General features: G+C 38.6%; 1 protein-coding gene across 1 annotated transcript; it reads left to right on the forward strand.

The window, feature by feature from the left end:
• Positions 1–9,982: 9,982 nt before the first annotated feature.
• On the forward strand, positions 9,983–18,030 carry LOC101885520 (uncharacterized). The gene is made up of 7 exons (XM_073947998.1): positions 9,983–10,191; positions 12,666–12,832; positions 12,912–13,433; positions 15,639–15,704; positions 16,739–16,809; positions 17,393–17,436; positions 17,705–18,030. Exons 2-7 carry the CDS (start codon positions 12,802–12,804, stop codon positions 17,751–17,753), a joined length of 783 nt encoding a protein of 260 aa, XP_073804099.1. The 5' UTR covers positions 9,983–10,191; positions 12,666–12,801; the 3' UTR covers positions 17,754–18,030.
• Positions 18,031–18,447: the final 417 nt, after the last annotated feature.

Here is an 18,447-nt window from a genome sequence, read left to right on the forward strand (position 1 = left end):
ACTGAAGTATGGTCAAACACCTTCCGCGTCAACATGAGGACGCCAAAGGTGCTCCTAGGCGTCACTATACGAACGCAACAGGAGCTCCATTGCTTTCAATGGGTCCCCTCAGACGTCACATCAAGACACCTAAAGCCCTACGGTAAAGCCTCGTAGCATATAGCCCACGTGAATGCAGTTGTATGAGCATATAAAAGAAAAAATAAATCAATTCAATGTTTTCTTTTAATATTTTATTCATAAATGTTCGCATAGTATTTGTTTTTTTTAATAAAACGATTATATGAAGTTATTTATAATGTAATATCTGTTATTTTACATTAACGGCGCACGAAGCTTGAGACAAAAGAGAAATTTGAAGCTTATATATTCATAATACTTATATATAACAAAGCTTTGTGTTGGCCAACTTATATTCAGGAACAGAAACCCTTTTTATTATTTCTTTTTTTACAAAAAAAAAACAAAATAAAGAAACTAACTTATTTTATTTGTATTTATATATATATATATATAAATATATATATATATATATATATATATATATATATGTAGGGAATATGTAATATCTCTTCCTTTCCTCCGGGGGGAGCTGTGTGTTGTGTTAGGGAGATGGGCTGCTCTTTGGCCTCAGTTGTGTTTCCCTGTGGGAAAGGTAAGGAGCATTGATTCAGCTCTACACATAATCTGTTTAATTTCGTCAATAATATTTGCCATCCATGTTATTTTATGAGATATGTTATAGTTTAGGCATTAATTAATGTGTAGATGTCCTTATTTTTGATAGATTGACTTATATTTCTGATATTTCTGATATTTTAGTTATTTCCATGCGGCATAGCATATCTTATGTTGTTTTAGGTTTGATAATACATGTTATTTGGTTGGTTCTTTATATCCTGAATATATTTAACATTTATAATTGCCTGTCATATGTTCTAGTTTATCTTTTCAGTGTTTAAGTTAGTTTGTGAACAGCTAGCTTACTAGTTATGTAGCTGCAGCATTTACATCATTTATTTTTGATCATTTGTACACTTTGTAATTATGTTGTGATGTACTGAGTTGTGTTTCCCTGTGGGAAAGATGTTGCAGTGCCATTTCTGCTGTACAAGTGACAAAATGAAGAGAGGAGTCCATTAAAGGGAAAGCTGCTCTGTTTGGCTCAACCACGGTCTTGGTGTCCTTCCTGTATATCCTATCACACATACACAACGCAGAGACATTTTGGGGAAGCACACCAACGAAGAGGGTTACATCTTTGGTGCCGTGACCCGGATCCTTGGTTTTCACGTCAATTAAAGTAGGCTTTTTTCCTTAAAAAAAAAAAAAAAAAAAAAAAAGGCTATTGATCTGAATTTCTAAATTTTTTTGTTTTTCCTATCTTTGTTTTTTCCACTGTTTCTCTGATAAGTAGACTAATATGTGAATTTACTGATGTAACATGTTTAAATTGATGTGTTTTTGAAAGTGTATCATTTATTGTGTGCACTGACAAGTTTTTGGGTGTATCTGAATTTAAATTGAACTAGGTTTATTTTGTTTAAAAAAATTTTTTTTTTTTGCTAATTTTTTTGTTTTTGTTTATTATTGTACATTTTTCTCTAACAATAGAAAGTTTGCAAAGAAACCATAACACACACACACACACACATAAAAAAAAAAAACAGTCAATTACAATTGCATGCACTACACATAGTACTGCACATAGAGTGTTGCGTAGGCAGAGTCGAGAAGTGAAATATAATAATGCAAGGACACTATGATTCCACGCCTCATCGACCACCCACCTGTTCCCAAGAATCTTTTAGGCAGCCTTTCCACGTCACTCCATGGTTGCCCATAAGACAGGAAAAAATTGAATCGCATGACATGAGCACTACAGTTGATATGAGTAATGTGGGTGAATCTCACTTAGAAGAAAGCCCCCTACAGTCTGTCAGGCCAAAATCAACGCAGCTAGCGACACACAGAGAGATTGTGTCTCCCCCAGTGGTAAGCTGGCTAAAGCCAGGCACCCACACCAATGCATCTGTGCAGGTATCAGCTCATGACCAAGCCCCAGATAACCATGTCTATCCAACAAGCAACCATATTTTGCCTATTGCCACACACCCACATGTTTCATGCCAAACTTCCATGCATGGAAGTGTCACACCTGTTCAGGCTCCACCAGACATGGCGATTGGAATGCAAGCTGATATGCATACTTCACCAAATATCCCATACTCAACCCCAGCAACAGTCATTTTGCCTCACACAAACCTAATTGGCCATCCACAACCCATCCAGGCTCCTCATTCCTCCTATTATGGTGTTCCAAATAACATGTACTCATCACAGTCTAACTCAGTACTGCCCCCTGCACCGCCTGTCTTTTCTGGAACAATGTTTTCTCACAAATTGGACCCTATTCAAGCACACCAAGCTCCTTATGATCCAAAGCTGACTTTGCGTTCAAACTATGCTGTTGCTTCATCTTCTTCCGCTCCTGTGTATGCTCCTGCGTCAATGCCTGCATACCCTGCATCACGTATATATGCACAACAACCCAGTGTAGTGCAACAGCTTCCGACTGCACCTTCACATATCCCATATCAACAAGGCACTAACCAACATGCCTCTGCAATGACCAAGTCACCACCTAGTTTTACACAAACACATCAGGTACGAAATGTTCAAGTGTTCAGTGGTGGTCCTGAATGCAAGATACTAATTGAAGACTGGATACGGGATATGCAGTATCTCCTTGAAGCAGGAGGAATGCCACCAAATTTATGCTTTGCAACGCTAGTAAGACATTTAAATGGTGAAGCCAGGAGGTTAGTCCTAAATCTCCCTCCCTCTGAGCAAACCACCAGAAGAGCTTTTGATGAACTGCGAGCTGAGTATAGTGATATGCAGACATCTCTTGACCCATTAGCTGATTTCTATGAAAGATGTCAGCGCTCTGGCGAAACAGCTCGTTCCTATGCCATTGCCCTGGAGGCCACTTTACGTTCAGTAGAGGAAACACAGTATGGAGGACAAACATTTCCAGATCGGGATGGAAAGCTAACTCGTCAGTTCATGAGAGGATTGAGTGATGAAGAAGTTTATCATAGGCTAGCACCAATGAAACCTCAGCTCTTAAGTTTTCGTGAACTGCAAGCAGAGTTACGTAACCTTGCTCGGGAGACGAAAAAGTTCCAGATGCTGCCAAAGTCCAAAAAGGCATATACCCAGGCTCAGTTTACGGCAGCTAGTGGTAACAGGAGTGGAGATTCCGCAGCAACAGAAAAGGGAAATAGACAGAACAATGATCTGACTGAACTTACGGCCATGGTAAAAAAGTTGGTGATCAGTCAAGAGGATCAAGTCAGTCGGCTGTCACAGCTGGAAGCCAGATTTGCAGCATCACCACGAATGATATTTCCGCAGACCCAAAGGCCTCAAGGGAGCAGTGATACTCCATCAAGGAGCGTTGTATGCTATCGCTGTAACAAACCGGGACACATTGCACGTCTGTGTCGGACAATAATGACTGATGAAGTCAGCCAAGCTGAAAATCAAACAGAGAATAGCCAAGATTTAAATGCGTAAGGCCTGTGGTCATCGGGGCGACCACAGGCATTCAACAGAGTCCCCAGCAACATGAGGCGAGAATGTCCAAACTAGCTAAAACTCCGCTGGTAGGTCCTTGTAATGAAGGGGTGGTTGAAGTAGATGGGGAGGTGTGTAAGGCTCTAATTGATTCCGGCTCTCAAGTAACTACAATTACAGATGAGTTTTGGGGCAGACACCCAATCTTATGTTCTAAGAAAGTGCAGCCATCAGAAATCCCAATTGAAGGTGCCGCTGGTCAACCCGTATCTTATGTTGGGGTACTCTGTATAAACCTGAAGTTTTTAGGAAGAGCTTATGTAAATGTTCCTGCTTTTGTTGTCCCTGTAACAGAGTACCGATCCAGTGTTCCATTGCTCATTGGGACTAATGTCATACGTGCTTTCAGAAATGATCTCCGAGCAACACATGGTAGCAAATACCTGGCCAATATGAAGCAAACTAATCCTGAGTGGCACTCAGCACTGGTGTCCATAGGTAAAAGTGAACCTTGTGGGATTAATGGCAAAGTGGGTCAAGTACAGTATGCTGGTGATGCAATACAAATACCAGCAGGAAGAGAGCTGGATGTTGTGGGCAGAGTAATGGGTGGGCCAAAGAGGACACAATACACTGTTTTGGTGGAGAGCCAATGTTTGAAAAAAGTACCAGAAGGTATTGTCATTGCCAGACTGCTAGCTAATGTGAAAAAGGGTTATGTCCCTATTCGTCTCTTGAATCTTTCAGAAAAAGTTGTGACTGTGGAGCCAAGGACCCTGCTGGCAGATGCTTTCTTGGTCAATGAGGTATTTGAAGAGGGGGATGAGGGCAAAATACTAGGCCAGAAACAGATCATGGATCGGAATCTGTGTGAAAAAAACTCAGTGACTGCAACTTGTCAAAGTCAACAACAGGTTACCAGTGCTAAAAACGAGTTTGATATGTCATGTGGAGTTGACCTTAGTGCCATCACAGTGGAAGGGCAGGAGCAGTTGGATTTACTGCAGGATTTATTGAGGAAAAATTCTGATGTCTTTTCCAAACATTCCATGGATTATGGTCATACTACTACTGTGCAACACGAGATTCCTCTGGTAGACCCAAAGCCATTTCGCCTCCCTTATCGGAAGATACCTCCCTCACAGTACCAGGAAGTTCGGAAAGCCATATCGCAGATGGAAGAGGCTGGAGTTATACGCCCAAGCAAAAGCCCTTATGCGTCCCCTATTGTTGTGGTATCAAAAAAGGATGGTTCCATGAGGATTTGTGTGGACTACAGAAAGCTGAATTCTTGTAGCACCAGAGACGCTTTTCCTTTACCAAGAATAGAGGACGCATTGGAAGCATTGGGTCAAGCAAGTTACTTCTCGGCTCTGGATCTGACATCTGGGTATTGGCAAGTGGAGGTGGCCGAAAATGATAAGCATAAAACTGCTTTCAGCACACCAATGGGGTTGTACGAGGCTAATAGGATGCCTTTTGGTCTACAAAATGCTCCCTCAACGTTCCAAAGATTGATGACTTGCTGCTTTGGTGACTTAAACTTTGAGAGCCTCCTGATCTACCTTGATGACATAATTATCTTCTCTAGAACATTCGATGAGCACCTTGAAAGATTGGAGGAAGTGTTCAACCGCCTCCGCAAACATGGGTTAAAACTAAACCCTACAAAGTGTTGCCTGCTGAGGAAAGAGGTTCAGTACCTTGGCCATGTAGTGTCATCGGAGGGTATACGGACTGATCCTGAGAAGATAAGTAAAGTCAGGGATTGGAAGAGGCCGTCAACTGCAAAGGAAGTGCTAAGGTTTCTTGGTTTCTCAGGGTACTACAGACGATTCATCAAGGGGTATTCTGCACTGGCAGCTCCCTTGTATGCTCTGACATCTGGAGACCCTAAGTGCAGGAAAAAAAGAGGGGTAAAGGGACCACCTCGCCCTCCTAAACCATTTGAGTGGTCTGTCGAATGTGAGGCAGCTTTTGTGACATTAAAAGAGAAGCTGACTACTGCTCCCATTTTGGGCTACCCCAACTACAGTTTACCATTTTTGTTGCAAACTGATGCTTCCAGGGATGGTCTTGGGGCTGTCCTTGCCCAAATTCAAGATGGTGAAGAGCGAGTGATTGCTTATGGGAGCTGGGGCTTGAGTCCACCAGAAACCCGCTACCCAGCGCACAAGTTAGAGTTCTTGGCTCTGAAGTGGGCTGTAACTGACAAATTTTATGATCATCTCTATGGACATACATTCTCTGTTTTGACTGATAACAACCCACTCAGATATGTGATGAGCACAGCCAAATTGGATGCCACAGGCCAACGTTGGGTGTCACAGCTTGCCATATTTGACTTTGACATCCAGTATAGGCAAGGAAAGTGTAACTCTAATGCCGATGCACTGTCAAGAATGTCTAGCCAAGAAGTCGCAAAAGCCCTCCAGTCCTGTCCTCAACGGATCCTTCCTCAGGGGATTAAAGAAAATAGTAACACTGGCCAAGGGGAGCGGGAAGCAGGTGGTGGTGTGCAAGATGAGGTGGCAATTGAGAGGCAAGGGGAGACTCTGGAGGAGGTTGGAGAGAGGGCAGACAGATTTGAAGGAGCGGGAACGGATGCACTCCCTGCGATGACGAAGCTGGAGATCAGGCAATGTCAAAAACAAGACCCTGTTATTGGTCCAGTCCTGTATTTTAAAACATTGAATTGTAAGCCACAGCGAGGGAAGAGGTTGGAGGAAGGAAAACAAACACGGCTTCTTCTAAAAGAGTGGAGGAAGTTAGTGGTCAGAGATGGAATTCTGTACAGACAAGTTCAAGGTGGTCAGGGAAGGACTATTGATCAGCTGGTCTTGCCAGAAAAAATGCGAGAGGTGGCTAGGACAAGTCTTCATGATGATGCTGGTCATTTAGGTTTTGAGCGCACCCTGATTTTGTTCCGTGAGCGATTTTATTGGCCAAAAATGCACTGTGATGTGAAGTCCTGGTGTGAGCAGTGTGAAAGATGTTGTTTAAGGAAGACTCCAACTGCTGGAAAGCGAGCTCCGTTGGTGAGCATTCACACTAATGCACCTATGGAACTTTTATGCATTGATTTCCTGGTCCTGGAAAAGTCTAGGGGAGGTTTTGAGAATGTCCTGGTGGTCACTGATCACTTCTCAAGATTTGCCCAGGCCTACCCCACAAGAGATCAGAAGGCTGTCACAGTGGCAAAGGTGCTGTGGAAGAACTTTTTCTGTCGATTTGGTTTCCCAGCAAGACTCCATGCAGACCAGGGGCGCAATTTTGAGAGTGCAGTGGTAAAGGAACTGTGCAAGCTGATTGGAGTCACAAAGACTCATACCACCCCTTACCACCCACAGGGGAATGGGACTACGGAGAGGTTCAACAGAACTCTCATGAATATGTTGGGAACTCTTGATCCTGAGAAAAAACCTCAGTGGCATGAATATGTTGATGCAATGACTCTTGCTTACAACTGTACTCAACATGATTCAACAGGTTTCTCCCCATACTTATTGATGTATGGCAGACATCCCAGACTCGCAGTTGATCTTGTTTTTGGGTTGTCTACCACCAAAGGGCAATGTGAGTCCAGTGAATATGTCCAAAATCTGCGTGAGAGCTTGACTTTTGCATATGATCAGGCAGATAAGATGTCAAGGCATGCTAAGGATCTACAGAAGAAGCACTATGATAAAAAAGTGAAGGATTACGTGTTTGAAACTGGTGACAGAGTGATGGTCAAAGTATGTCATGTAGAAGGGAAGCAGAAGCTGGCTGATAGGTGGGAGCCCCATCCTTATGTTGTGGTAAAGCAACAGCCAGGAATTCCAGTGTATGTTGTTCGATCAGAAGATGGTGACAAGGAAAGAGTGGTCCACCGCAATCTTCTAACTCAGTGCATGTTCTTCCCAATTGAAAAGACCTACCAAGATCAAGTAGAGTCTGAAAGTGAGGGACAAGATGAAGTGGAGACAACTGATGATGTTTCTGACGAGGATGAGGTGGATTTGGAGAAAATAGACAAAAGTGAAGGACAGGATGAAGTGGAGGCACCTGATGATGTTTCTGATGAGAATGAGGTGGATTTGGACAAAATAGACAAAAGAGTGGATGGTTCTGTAAACTTGTCTTCGAGCAATGAACCTGTGGACATTGTGGAAGAAGGAGAAGAGACTGTGAGTCCTTTGCAAGAAACAATAGGTGAAATGGAAAGTGGACACGAGGAGCATACACTGTTGGAAGTTCCGGAAATCAGAAAGCCAGAACGGAGATATCCTGAGCGGAAAAGACGCCCTCCAAATAGACTCTCTTTGGAGCTGCGAGTCTTCACAAGAGAAAGTGACAATGAAAAGATTGAAAGAGGAAGGAAAGTGTGGGAAAAGGCTAAAGCGAAGAAGGAGAAGCTGTGCCTTAGCAACACTACATATAGACATGCACACAATACACACTCACTGAAAAGGACTTCTTAATGTGTTTATTTGACTTTATTTAAAAATTTTTGGAGGGGTGAATTGAATAATGGCTGTGACGCCATCAATCAAAGAGGGGGTGGGTGTAGGGAATATGTAATATCTCTTCCTTTCCTCCGGGGGGAGCTGTGTGTTGTGTTAGGGAGATGGGCTGCTCTTTGGCCTCAGTTGTGTTTCCCTGTGGGAAAGGTAAGGAGCATTGATTCAGCTCTACACATAATCTGTTTAATTTCGTCAATAATATTTGCCATCCATGTTATTTTATGAGATATGTTATAGTTTAGGCATTAATTAATGTGTAGATGTCCTTATTTTTGATAGATTGACTTATATTTCTGATATTTCTGATATTTTAGTTATTTCCATGCGGCATAGCATATTTTATGTTGTTTTAGGTTTGATAATACATGTTATTTGGTTGGTTCTTTATATCCTGAATATATTTAACATTTATAATTGCCTGTCATATGTTCTAGTTTATCTTTTCAGTGTTTAAGTTAGTTTGTGAACAGCTAGCTTACTAGTTATGTAGCTGCAGCATTTACATCATTTATTTTTGATCATTTGTACACTTTGTAATTATGTTGTGATGTACTGAGTTGTGTTTCCCTGTGGGAAAGATGTTGCAGTGCCATTTCTGCTGTACAAGTGACAAAATGAAGAGAGGAGTCCATTAAAGGGAAAGCTGCTCTGTTTGGCTCAACCACGGTCTTGGTGTCCTTCCTGTATATCCTATCACACATACACAACGCAGAGACATTTTGGGGAAGCACACCAACGAAGAGGGTTACATATATATATATATATATATATATATATATATATATATATATATATATATATATATATATATATTCGATTTATTGTTGTTTTTGGACATCTACACTTTAATTTGATCTGTAATTTTAAAGATTTTGTTGACGTTGCTCTTTTTTAATGATTTTGGTTGTCGTTACCATTTTCGTAACATTTCATTATACTTTATTATCGTGAAGTCTTATTATGATGGCCAATAAAAATGTAACCGAAATCCCTATTGACAAAAAATCAACACAATTTTTTTTTTCATGTTACTTTTACAAACAATATTCCAGCTGCTTTACAATCAAGAAATGAAAATAAAAACACTTTATAATAAAATATTTATTTTTCCACATTTCCCTAAAAGCAAGCGGGAAATCGTGTCACGTTACGTAACATCCATCCATCGCCGTACTGATCCCGCTTTTAGCAGTAAGTTAATGTACACTTATTCATTAAATTAAATAAAGAAATTCTGTTCTTCACACCATGTTTGTCTATGTGCATTGCTCACATGTATATCTAGGTTATTATATTTTGATAATACACGTTAAAATTAAGTGCTAATCTTGCTTGACTTCAGACCAAGTTCATATGTTAACATGTTAGGCAATAACTTACTTTATTAACGTTACTTTACAAACAGTCTTGGTAGGCAAGTTTATTCAGACAATTTAGCTTAATCTGACAAGATATTTACATATACGTTTACTCATTTAACGTTAGCAAACGCTTTTATCCAAAGCTATGTGTATGTATATATATATATATATATATATATATATATATATATATATATATATATATATATATATGCAATTTTAATTAATAATTTCTATTGCTATTTTGAGTTCATTGAATTCATAATGTTCCATAGTTTACTTTTACTTACTAATTACATTAAAAATGTCTTTGTCTGTTAAATAATTTATACATTTATATATTAAATGATTGAGTAATTAAATATGTTAAATTATTCTATGTGCATATAACGTTACATAAAATGTGTTTTATAGCCTGTAAATAATCTTCTCTATTATTGTATTTTTTAAAAAAAACTTTAAGATACAGTGTTTTCAATGAAAATGTATTTTGTCTATGATTAATATTTATATATATATATTGTTTCCTTCCAGAGAGAATGAAAAAACCCAAGCAAAAGCCTTGCCATAATTGTGGGGCTTTAAATGTTTCAAACTGCAAAACGTGCAGAAATTGTTTTGCTGCCATTGCTTTAAAAGCAAGCATCATGGCAAAACAAAAAAACATTGAGGAGTCGTCATGGGCAGCAAACAACAAAAAACACAGGAATGCTGCCCGTGTTGTAGATTCTGCCCGCACTGCTGTAAGTACATTATTTTAGTACAGAGGCATAGTGTATACAAAATTATGTTGTCATTATTAGGTAAAACTAAATCAAAAATGTATTTCTGAACAAATGTATTCATGTCAGGTCTGACTATATTAAAGGGTCACGAAACACCAAAACACATTTTTTGAGCTGTTGACAGTCGTATATGTGTCCCACACTGCTAAAAACACTATTAGGACACCATTATTTCACAAAAAAGTGTAAATTGGTTGTTTTTGCGTTATTTCAAGCAAATTCGTACTTCCTGTTTGAAACGAATTTTTGAAGCTGCGTCACGGCCATGACATAATAGCCTGTATTCCAGCGTGCATACTGGGCGTCTGTGCCAGAGTGAGTCTTATTATGTCTTACAGTGTGATGCATTAATGCATGAGTAAGGCTTGGTTCAAACCAATCAGCGCGCTCTATTGTGCAACTTCATTAATATTCATTACTGTCAAGAGTGTAGACGGCAAAGACGCCACGTTGTGTTGGCAAAACAAGCGTGAAGTGTTGCTTTTATAGTTTGCTGCAGTTAAGTTTTGTTTTCATTTTCTCTCTGTGAGAGCGGAGACTCACGCGTGGATTAACAGTGTACGCGACGCGCAACTACAATAACTTACGTGTCTAAGGAGGATTATTGTTTACCTGAGAGCTGTTCTCATCTGCAAAGGCTGAGATCTGGTGTAGCAGTCGATTCTGTTCCCTTCTGGAATTCCAGTTCCCCTCCACGAAGCGTATCCGCTAACAGCGTATGCGGACACACCCGGATTTGCGGGCACCGGATTCGCTTGTAGTCTCCTCTAAATAAAGACACGGCTCTAGTTGCTGGTGATTGTCCTGTCTCTACAGATTTGGTAAGTGAGCGACCAGTGTCTTTGTTTATTCAGTTCGTATTTTATTCGTATCAAACAAACTATTGCACCGAGTGTAAACAAGTTTGCACTAACAGTTACAACCAAACTATAACCTCGTGTTGGATTTTGTGACCGGAATAACACACGCGGCTTTCTGACACTACCTGCCGTGTGCATCTAAGTTTCCGGGAAATGCTGAGTTTTTTTTTTCTCCCATTCGCCGTGCGGTATCAAACATTGCATGAAAAATACACGCTTAGAGCAGATCCTCGAATCAAATATCACGTTTGTCGGGAGGGACATGAATGAACTGCAGTTAAAGTCCACCATTTAATAATCTGGCAAATAATTTGACTACAGATGTCCATGTAAACACAGTCACATTGTCCGCTGTGGGTGTGTGTTTTGACTCTGAAATTCAGGGCGCCCAAATAGACACTCCCATACCAAGCCTTTTTTCTTCCTACGACACTCCCCCCTTTAGCCGGCAGCTAGCTCTCTGCAACTCTCACATGGTCGCCCACTGAAGCTAAGCAGGGCTGCGCCCGGTCAGTACCTGGATGGGAGACCACATGGGAAAGCTAGGTTGCTGCCGGAAGTGGTGTTAGTGAGGCCAGCAGGGGGCGCCCAACCTGTGGTCTGTGTGGGTCCTAATGCCCCAGTATAGTGACGGGGACGCTATACTGCTCAGTGAGCGCCGTCTTTCGGATGAGACGCTAAACCGAGGTCCCGACTCTCTGTGGTCGTTAAAAATCCCAGGATGTTCTTCGAAAAAGAGTAGGGGTTTAACCCCGGCATCCTGGCCAAATCTGCCCACTGGCCTTTGTCCATCATGGCCTCCTAACCATCCCCATATTCAATTGGCTGCATCACTGTCTCCTCTCCACCAATCAGCTGGTGTGTGGTGTGCGGTCTGGCGCAAAATGGCTGCCGTCGCGTCATCCAGGTGGATGCTGCACACTGGTGGTGGATGAGGAGATTACCCCCACTGTGTAAAGCGCTTTGAGTGCCCAGAAAAGCGCTATATAAATGTAAGGAATTATTATTATTAAACAGACCTGGACACGCCCACTTTTCTGAATTTTTCCAAAGTAGAGGTGTGAAAACACCCTGCTGAAACGAGGGGGTTTCATGGCCCTTTAACTGATCATATTTAGATTTTTAGCTATCGATGCAGTTAATCATTAAGATCCACAACAGCAAGTGTTGTTTTATCAGAAGATTATAATTTATTCTAATCAATTTTCTATCATGATCATTTAACGAGCAGCTTTTGTGTTATTTTAAAGTGTAATATTATGTTTCTCTAAAGTTGTTTAAAAAGATCTAAGGTTGGAATTTTTTTTTCATTACTTTACATATGTACTGCAGTACATGACATAAACATTTCGGAGCATTTGTGGCAGAGATTATGCAAATGTATTAATTTGATTGTGTTCACATAGATCAGTTGCAGGCAAAAGATTCTGAAAACAAAGACTTATTTTGGCGATTCAGAAATCTTTCACTTTGATAATGCAGATTTGCTACAAATGTATCTGGGATGTCTCTGCTAATATTATGATTATATTGCATTTTTCTATACTGTTTTTATGTTTTTTTTTTTTTCAGGTTAAGAAATTGGAAATGCTGGGCTACAAGCCATTGTTGTTTATTTCGAAAGAAAAAAAAAAAAGGATTCAACGCAGAGCTAATAACAACAATTGGTCCATTTGGAGAGGGACCACAGCAAAAAATTATAGATAAAATGGCCAGCCTGTACGAAGTTTTTATTAAAAGTAAGTATTGTGGTCATTTGATTACAAAATTCATAAAATTTCAAAGAAATCTCTAACTTTATTTTAAAATTGTTCATAGATTTCCAGAGGTTTCAGAATTTGGCTGCAACAGACCCTGATGTCTGCCAAAACCTACCATCATCCGTTTCTCCTCCAGCTTCTATTCCTCCATCATCTTTCTCAAGCCTTCCTCCTCCACCATCTTTCCCAAACCTTTCTCCTCCACAAACTTCCTCCAGCTTTCCTCCTTCATCTGCTGTTCCTCCACCATCTTTCCCAAACCTTTCTCCTCCACAGTCTTCTTTCAGCTTTCCTCCTTCATCTGATGTTTCTCCACCATCTTTCCCAAATCTTCCTCCTCCACAATCTTCTTCCAGCTTTCCTCCTTCATCTGCTTCTCCACCTTTATCTTCCAACCTTATTCCTCCAACTAATTCCTCAAGCTTCAGTCCTCCTACCTCCTCTTACATCACCCCTCTTCCACCTGCCTCTTCTTACAAAACACTTCCTGCTCCACCGCCTACTTCCCTCACTACTACACCTACTTCCTCTCTATCAAGTCCTGCAGTCCAGTGCATGACTACAGATTCCGGTGATTCAGGTGACTTTATTTGAACTTTTACACAGCATTTTTCCCATTTTAGTTGGGACAACAATATATATAGAAATTTAAAATTAAAACATTAGTTGTGTAAATACAGTTGAATTCTGAATTATTTGACCCCTTTTAATTTTTTTCTTTTTAAAGTATTTCCCAAAGGATGTTTAAAAGAGCAAGGACATTTTCACAGTATGTCTGATAGTGTTTTTTTTTTTCTGGGGAAAGTCTTATTTGTTTATTTTCGGCTAGAATAACAGCAGATTTTAATTTTTTAAAACCAGTTTAGGGACAAAATTATTAGCCCCTTTTAAAGGGCCATGAAACCCCTCGTTTCAGCAGGGTGTTTTCACACCTCTACTTTGGAAAAAGTCAGAAAAGTGGGCGTGTCCAGCTCTGTTTAGGGGGGAATGTCGGAGGAACTAAAGTGGGATGGTGTGGGAGTGTCTATTTGTGCATGCGCGAGTTTCAGAGTCAAAATACACACCCACACAGACAGGAGAAAGTGATGGTGTTTAACCTACATGGACATCTGTAGTCGAATTATTTGCCAAATTATTAAATGGTGGACTTTAACTGCAGTTTGGCTCTTTCATTCAGGGAATTCATTCATGCCCCTCGCGACAAACGAGATATTTGATTCGAGGAACTGCTCTAAGCGTGTATTTTTCATGCAATGTTTGATACCGCACGGCGAATGAGAGAAAAAAAAACCTCCGCATTTCCCGGAAACTTAGATGCATACGGCAGGTAGTGTCAGAAAGCCGCGTGTGTTATTCCGGTCACAAAATGCGGTGCTAACATTTCTGCACTCAGTGCAATAGTTAACTTAATTCGATACGAACAAACTGAATAAACAAAGAGCACTGGTCGCTCACTTACCAAATCTCTAGAGACAGGACAATCCCCAGCAACTAGAGCCGCGTCTATATGGAGAGAATACTACAAGCGAATCCAGATTTCAGCGTTTGCAGATGAGAACAGCTCTCAGGTAAACAATAATCCTCCTTAGACACGTAAGTTATTGTTGTCGAGCGTCGCGTACACTGTTAATCCACACGTGATCCAGATAAGCTCTCACAGAGAGAAAATGAAAACAAAACTTAACGGCAGCAAACTATAAAAGCAACACTTCACGCTTGTTTTGCCAACACAACGTAGCGTCTCTGTCGTGTAAACACGGTGACACAAATGAATATTAATGAAGTTGCACAGTAGAGCGCGCTGATTGGTTTGAACCAAGCCTTACTCATGCATTAATGTATCACACTGTAAGACGTAATAAGACACACTCTGGCACAGACGTCCAGTCTGCACGCTGGAATACAACGCTATTATGTCATGACCGTGACGCAGCTTCAAAAATTCGTTTCAAACAGGAAGTACGAATTTGCTTGAAATAACGCAAAAACAACCAATTTACACTTTTTAGTGAAATATGGGTGTCCTAATAGTGTTTTTAGCAGTGTGGGACACATATACGACTGTCAACAGCTCAAAAAATGTGTTTTGGTGTTTCGTGACCCTTTAAGCTATATATTTTTTCAATGGAACAAACCATCGTTATAAAATAACTTGCCTAATTATCCTAACCTGCCTAGTTAACCTAATTAACCTAGTTAAGCCTTTAAATGTCACTTTAAGCTGTATAGAAGTGTCTAGAAAAATATGTAGTAAAATATTATTTACTGTCATCATAGCAAAGATAAAAGGGTCACACTTTACAATAAGGTACATTAGTTAATGTTAAGTAATGCATTTACTAACATGAACAAACATTGAACAATACATTTACTACAGTATTTATTATTGTTAAAAAACATTAGTTAATGAAAATACAGTAGTTCATTGTTAGTTCATGTTAACTCATGGTGCATTAACTAATGTTAACAAACATGGACTTGAATGTTAATATTGCATTAGTAAATGTTTAATTATGATTAATAAATGCTGTACATGTGTTGTTCATGATTAGTTCATGTTAGTAAATGCATTAACTAATGAACCTTGTTGTAAAGTGTTACCAATAAAATAAATCAGTTATTAGAAATGACTAATTAAAACTATTATGTTTAGAAATGTGTTGAAAAAAATCTGCTCTACATTAAACAGAAATTGGAAATAAAAAAATAAACAGCAGGCCAATAACTCAGGGGGGCTAATAATTCAGACTTCAACTGTATGTGTTATTTTTGTGTGTTTTTACAGATTTATTCTCCAGAGAAAGTATCATAAAAGGGGACAAACAAAAGAAGTGGATCTACAAACAAGCAGGTAATGCCATATTGCTGTTCTGAAAAAATAAATAAATAGCAGATTCTGAATATTATCTGAATAATTGTATGCATATAAACTTTGTTACATTAAAAACTATATAATGTAATATTTGATATTATTATTTTTTTTGTTTCCTCAATTCTTTTCTATGTTGCCTTGCATTTAATAGTACTATATGACAATGAGTAAATAAATTATTAAGAGTATAATTTAATATATAGTATTATTGTAAAATTATGAATTATCATATAATAATTCTAATATAATATAATATAGGTGACACGGTGGCACAGTAGGTAGAGTTGTCACCTCACAGCAAGAAGGTCACTGGTTTGAGTCCTGCCTGGATCAGTTGGTGTTTCTGTGTTTGCATGCTCTCCCCGTGTTGGTGTGGTCCCATTATTAATCCACAGTCGCCACAGCAGAATGAACCGCCAACTTATCCAGCACTTTTTTACGCAGCGGATGCCCTTCCAGCTGCAACCCTTCACTGGGAAACATCAATACACACTTATTTACACACATACACTACTGATAATTTAGCCTACCCAATTCCCCTGTACAGCAAGTCTTTGGACTGTGGGGGAAACCAGAGCACCTGGAGAAAACCCATGTGAACGCAGGGAGAACATACAAACTCCACACACAAATGCCAAACCAGCGACCTTCTTGCTGTGAGGCGACAGCACTACCTACTGCGCCATTGCATTGCCCAAAGTTGATGTTATACTCTACACATTGTTTACAGTAAAACAGATAAAAAAGATGTGTATGAAATATGCAATACAAAATATGCTGTTCTCTCATTTGGTGTAAATGTAAATGTTACTATAAATTAAAATTCACATTAAAATTTGAATATAAAACTAAAACTATAAAACTATTTAAAAAAAAGAATGTTTAATGAGTGAAAGCAGTTAACATTTCAAATTTTCAGGTTTCACAGTATTTATATCAGACTCATTGCTCTCTGAACTTTCCTGCAATATTAAGTATTTTTTGTAAGTAAGAGCTATATATTTCTGCTGCAGAATGCCAAGTACATTCCAACCAGAAAACCTTTCCATATGACAGGATTGTGAAAAGGAGGATGTCCAAAGAAGTAAGACCACTTATTTATGTTTGAAGTTACTTAAGTAAAAAAATATAATTTTTTAAAAATATAAAGATTTATCCTGTAGTTCTTTTTAATTTAAGCGTGATTTAGCTTATAATGTGTGGGTATTTATAGTGGTAGTTGAAATCATTAGAACACCAGGCATATCTAAAAATATAGATTTTTTTCCTCTAAAACATAATTTAATTTCATAATGAGCACAATCATTTTAATCTGATCACAACTAATATAACATGAATTTACTCCTACTGGTTTGATCCACTGTTAACTGTAATATTTGGTATGTGCGTAACATGGTATGTCAGGCATTGTGTCAGCACGTTTCCAGGCAACTTTAACATTGCTTTCAATGCCTTCTACAACCAAAGCCATTCTAACTGCTTCTTTGAAAGTACTTGATTGAGTGACATTGACAGTGAAAAGTTTTATAGACAATTATGCTGACTTTCTAGATATTTCATTTAATAGATATCGTTGTGGCTAGGTCAAACAATTATGCTAAATGTTCAAATAATTCTAGTCACTCAGTACTAACAGTTAATGTTGCTCAATGCTCATGTTCTTAAAGGGTGTTGAAGAGGCCAAAGTCAGATGGAAGCCGTGTTCTGCATGGTAAGTGTCACAAACACACAATATGATTCTGTCATACAGTGGTGGAAATATGTTGAACAAACTATGAAAGTTTTTTAATGTAAACAATTATTCTTGTAGATAATAATGTAAAGTGAAGAGAACCTTTTTTCAAAGCTTAAAATTGTAATAATCTTTAACTAATATGTCTGTGTTTGCAGCAAATTACTTTTTAAAATTATGTTAATTTAAATATCACAGACTATCCTGTAAACATAATTATAATTAAATGTCTTTTACTGATTTACAGTGGGATGAAATGGAAAGACTCCTGGGAGCCATTAAATCACTTTTTGTAAAATACAGTGGGTTATAAAAAACTGCTGTTGTAGCTTTTTTCAGTGCAGGTCTTATTTTTTGTTTGTTGTTTTAAATCTACTTTAACTCAGCACATGTTTAAACCCACATTTTGACATTGTATTTTGTTTTATTTTTAGAATTGTATTATAATACATTTTTCTGTTAACCTAGAGTAAAGACTTCCACGCACAAAGATAACCACTTACAGTTTTTTCATCTACGTCATATCTGCAGCCACTAAATCACTCGGCAAAATTGTTTGAATGTTTGTATTTGAAAAAAAAAAAAAAAAAAAAAAATATATATATATATATATATATATATATATATATATATATATATATATATATATATATATATATATATATATATTAATGATTTAAATGTAATAAATGCATTTCTGGTCCTTCAGGAGTTTTATGGCTCACATCAGAGCCATTAAAGTGTGCATTTGCAGCAAATATACATACAAAAGTGTTATTATTTTTCAAATGTTTGTACCACAGAACACAAACTAACACATTTATACATTTTCACTCTGCAATTTAATAGTAAGCTATGTGTAGGCACAGTATAACACAAGGCAAAACTTTAAAAGACATTTGTGAGAAGTGTACTAATTAATGTAGAAATAAGTGCAGAACACACACACACACAGTGCTCAGCGGAAATTAATATACCCTCTCAGAGATT

This window comes from Danio rerio, chromosome 4 (assembly GCF_049306965.1).
Source record: "Danio rerio strain Tuebingen ecotype United States chromosome 4, GRCz12tu, whole genome shotgun sequence".
Taxonomy (NCBI): domain Eukaryota; kingdom Metazoa; phylum Chordata; class Actinopteri; order Cypriniformes; family Danionidae; genus Danio; species Danio rerio.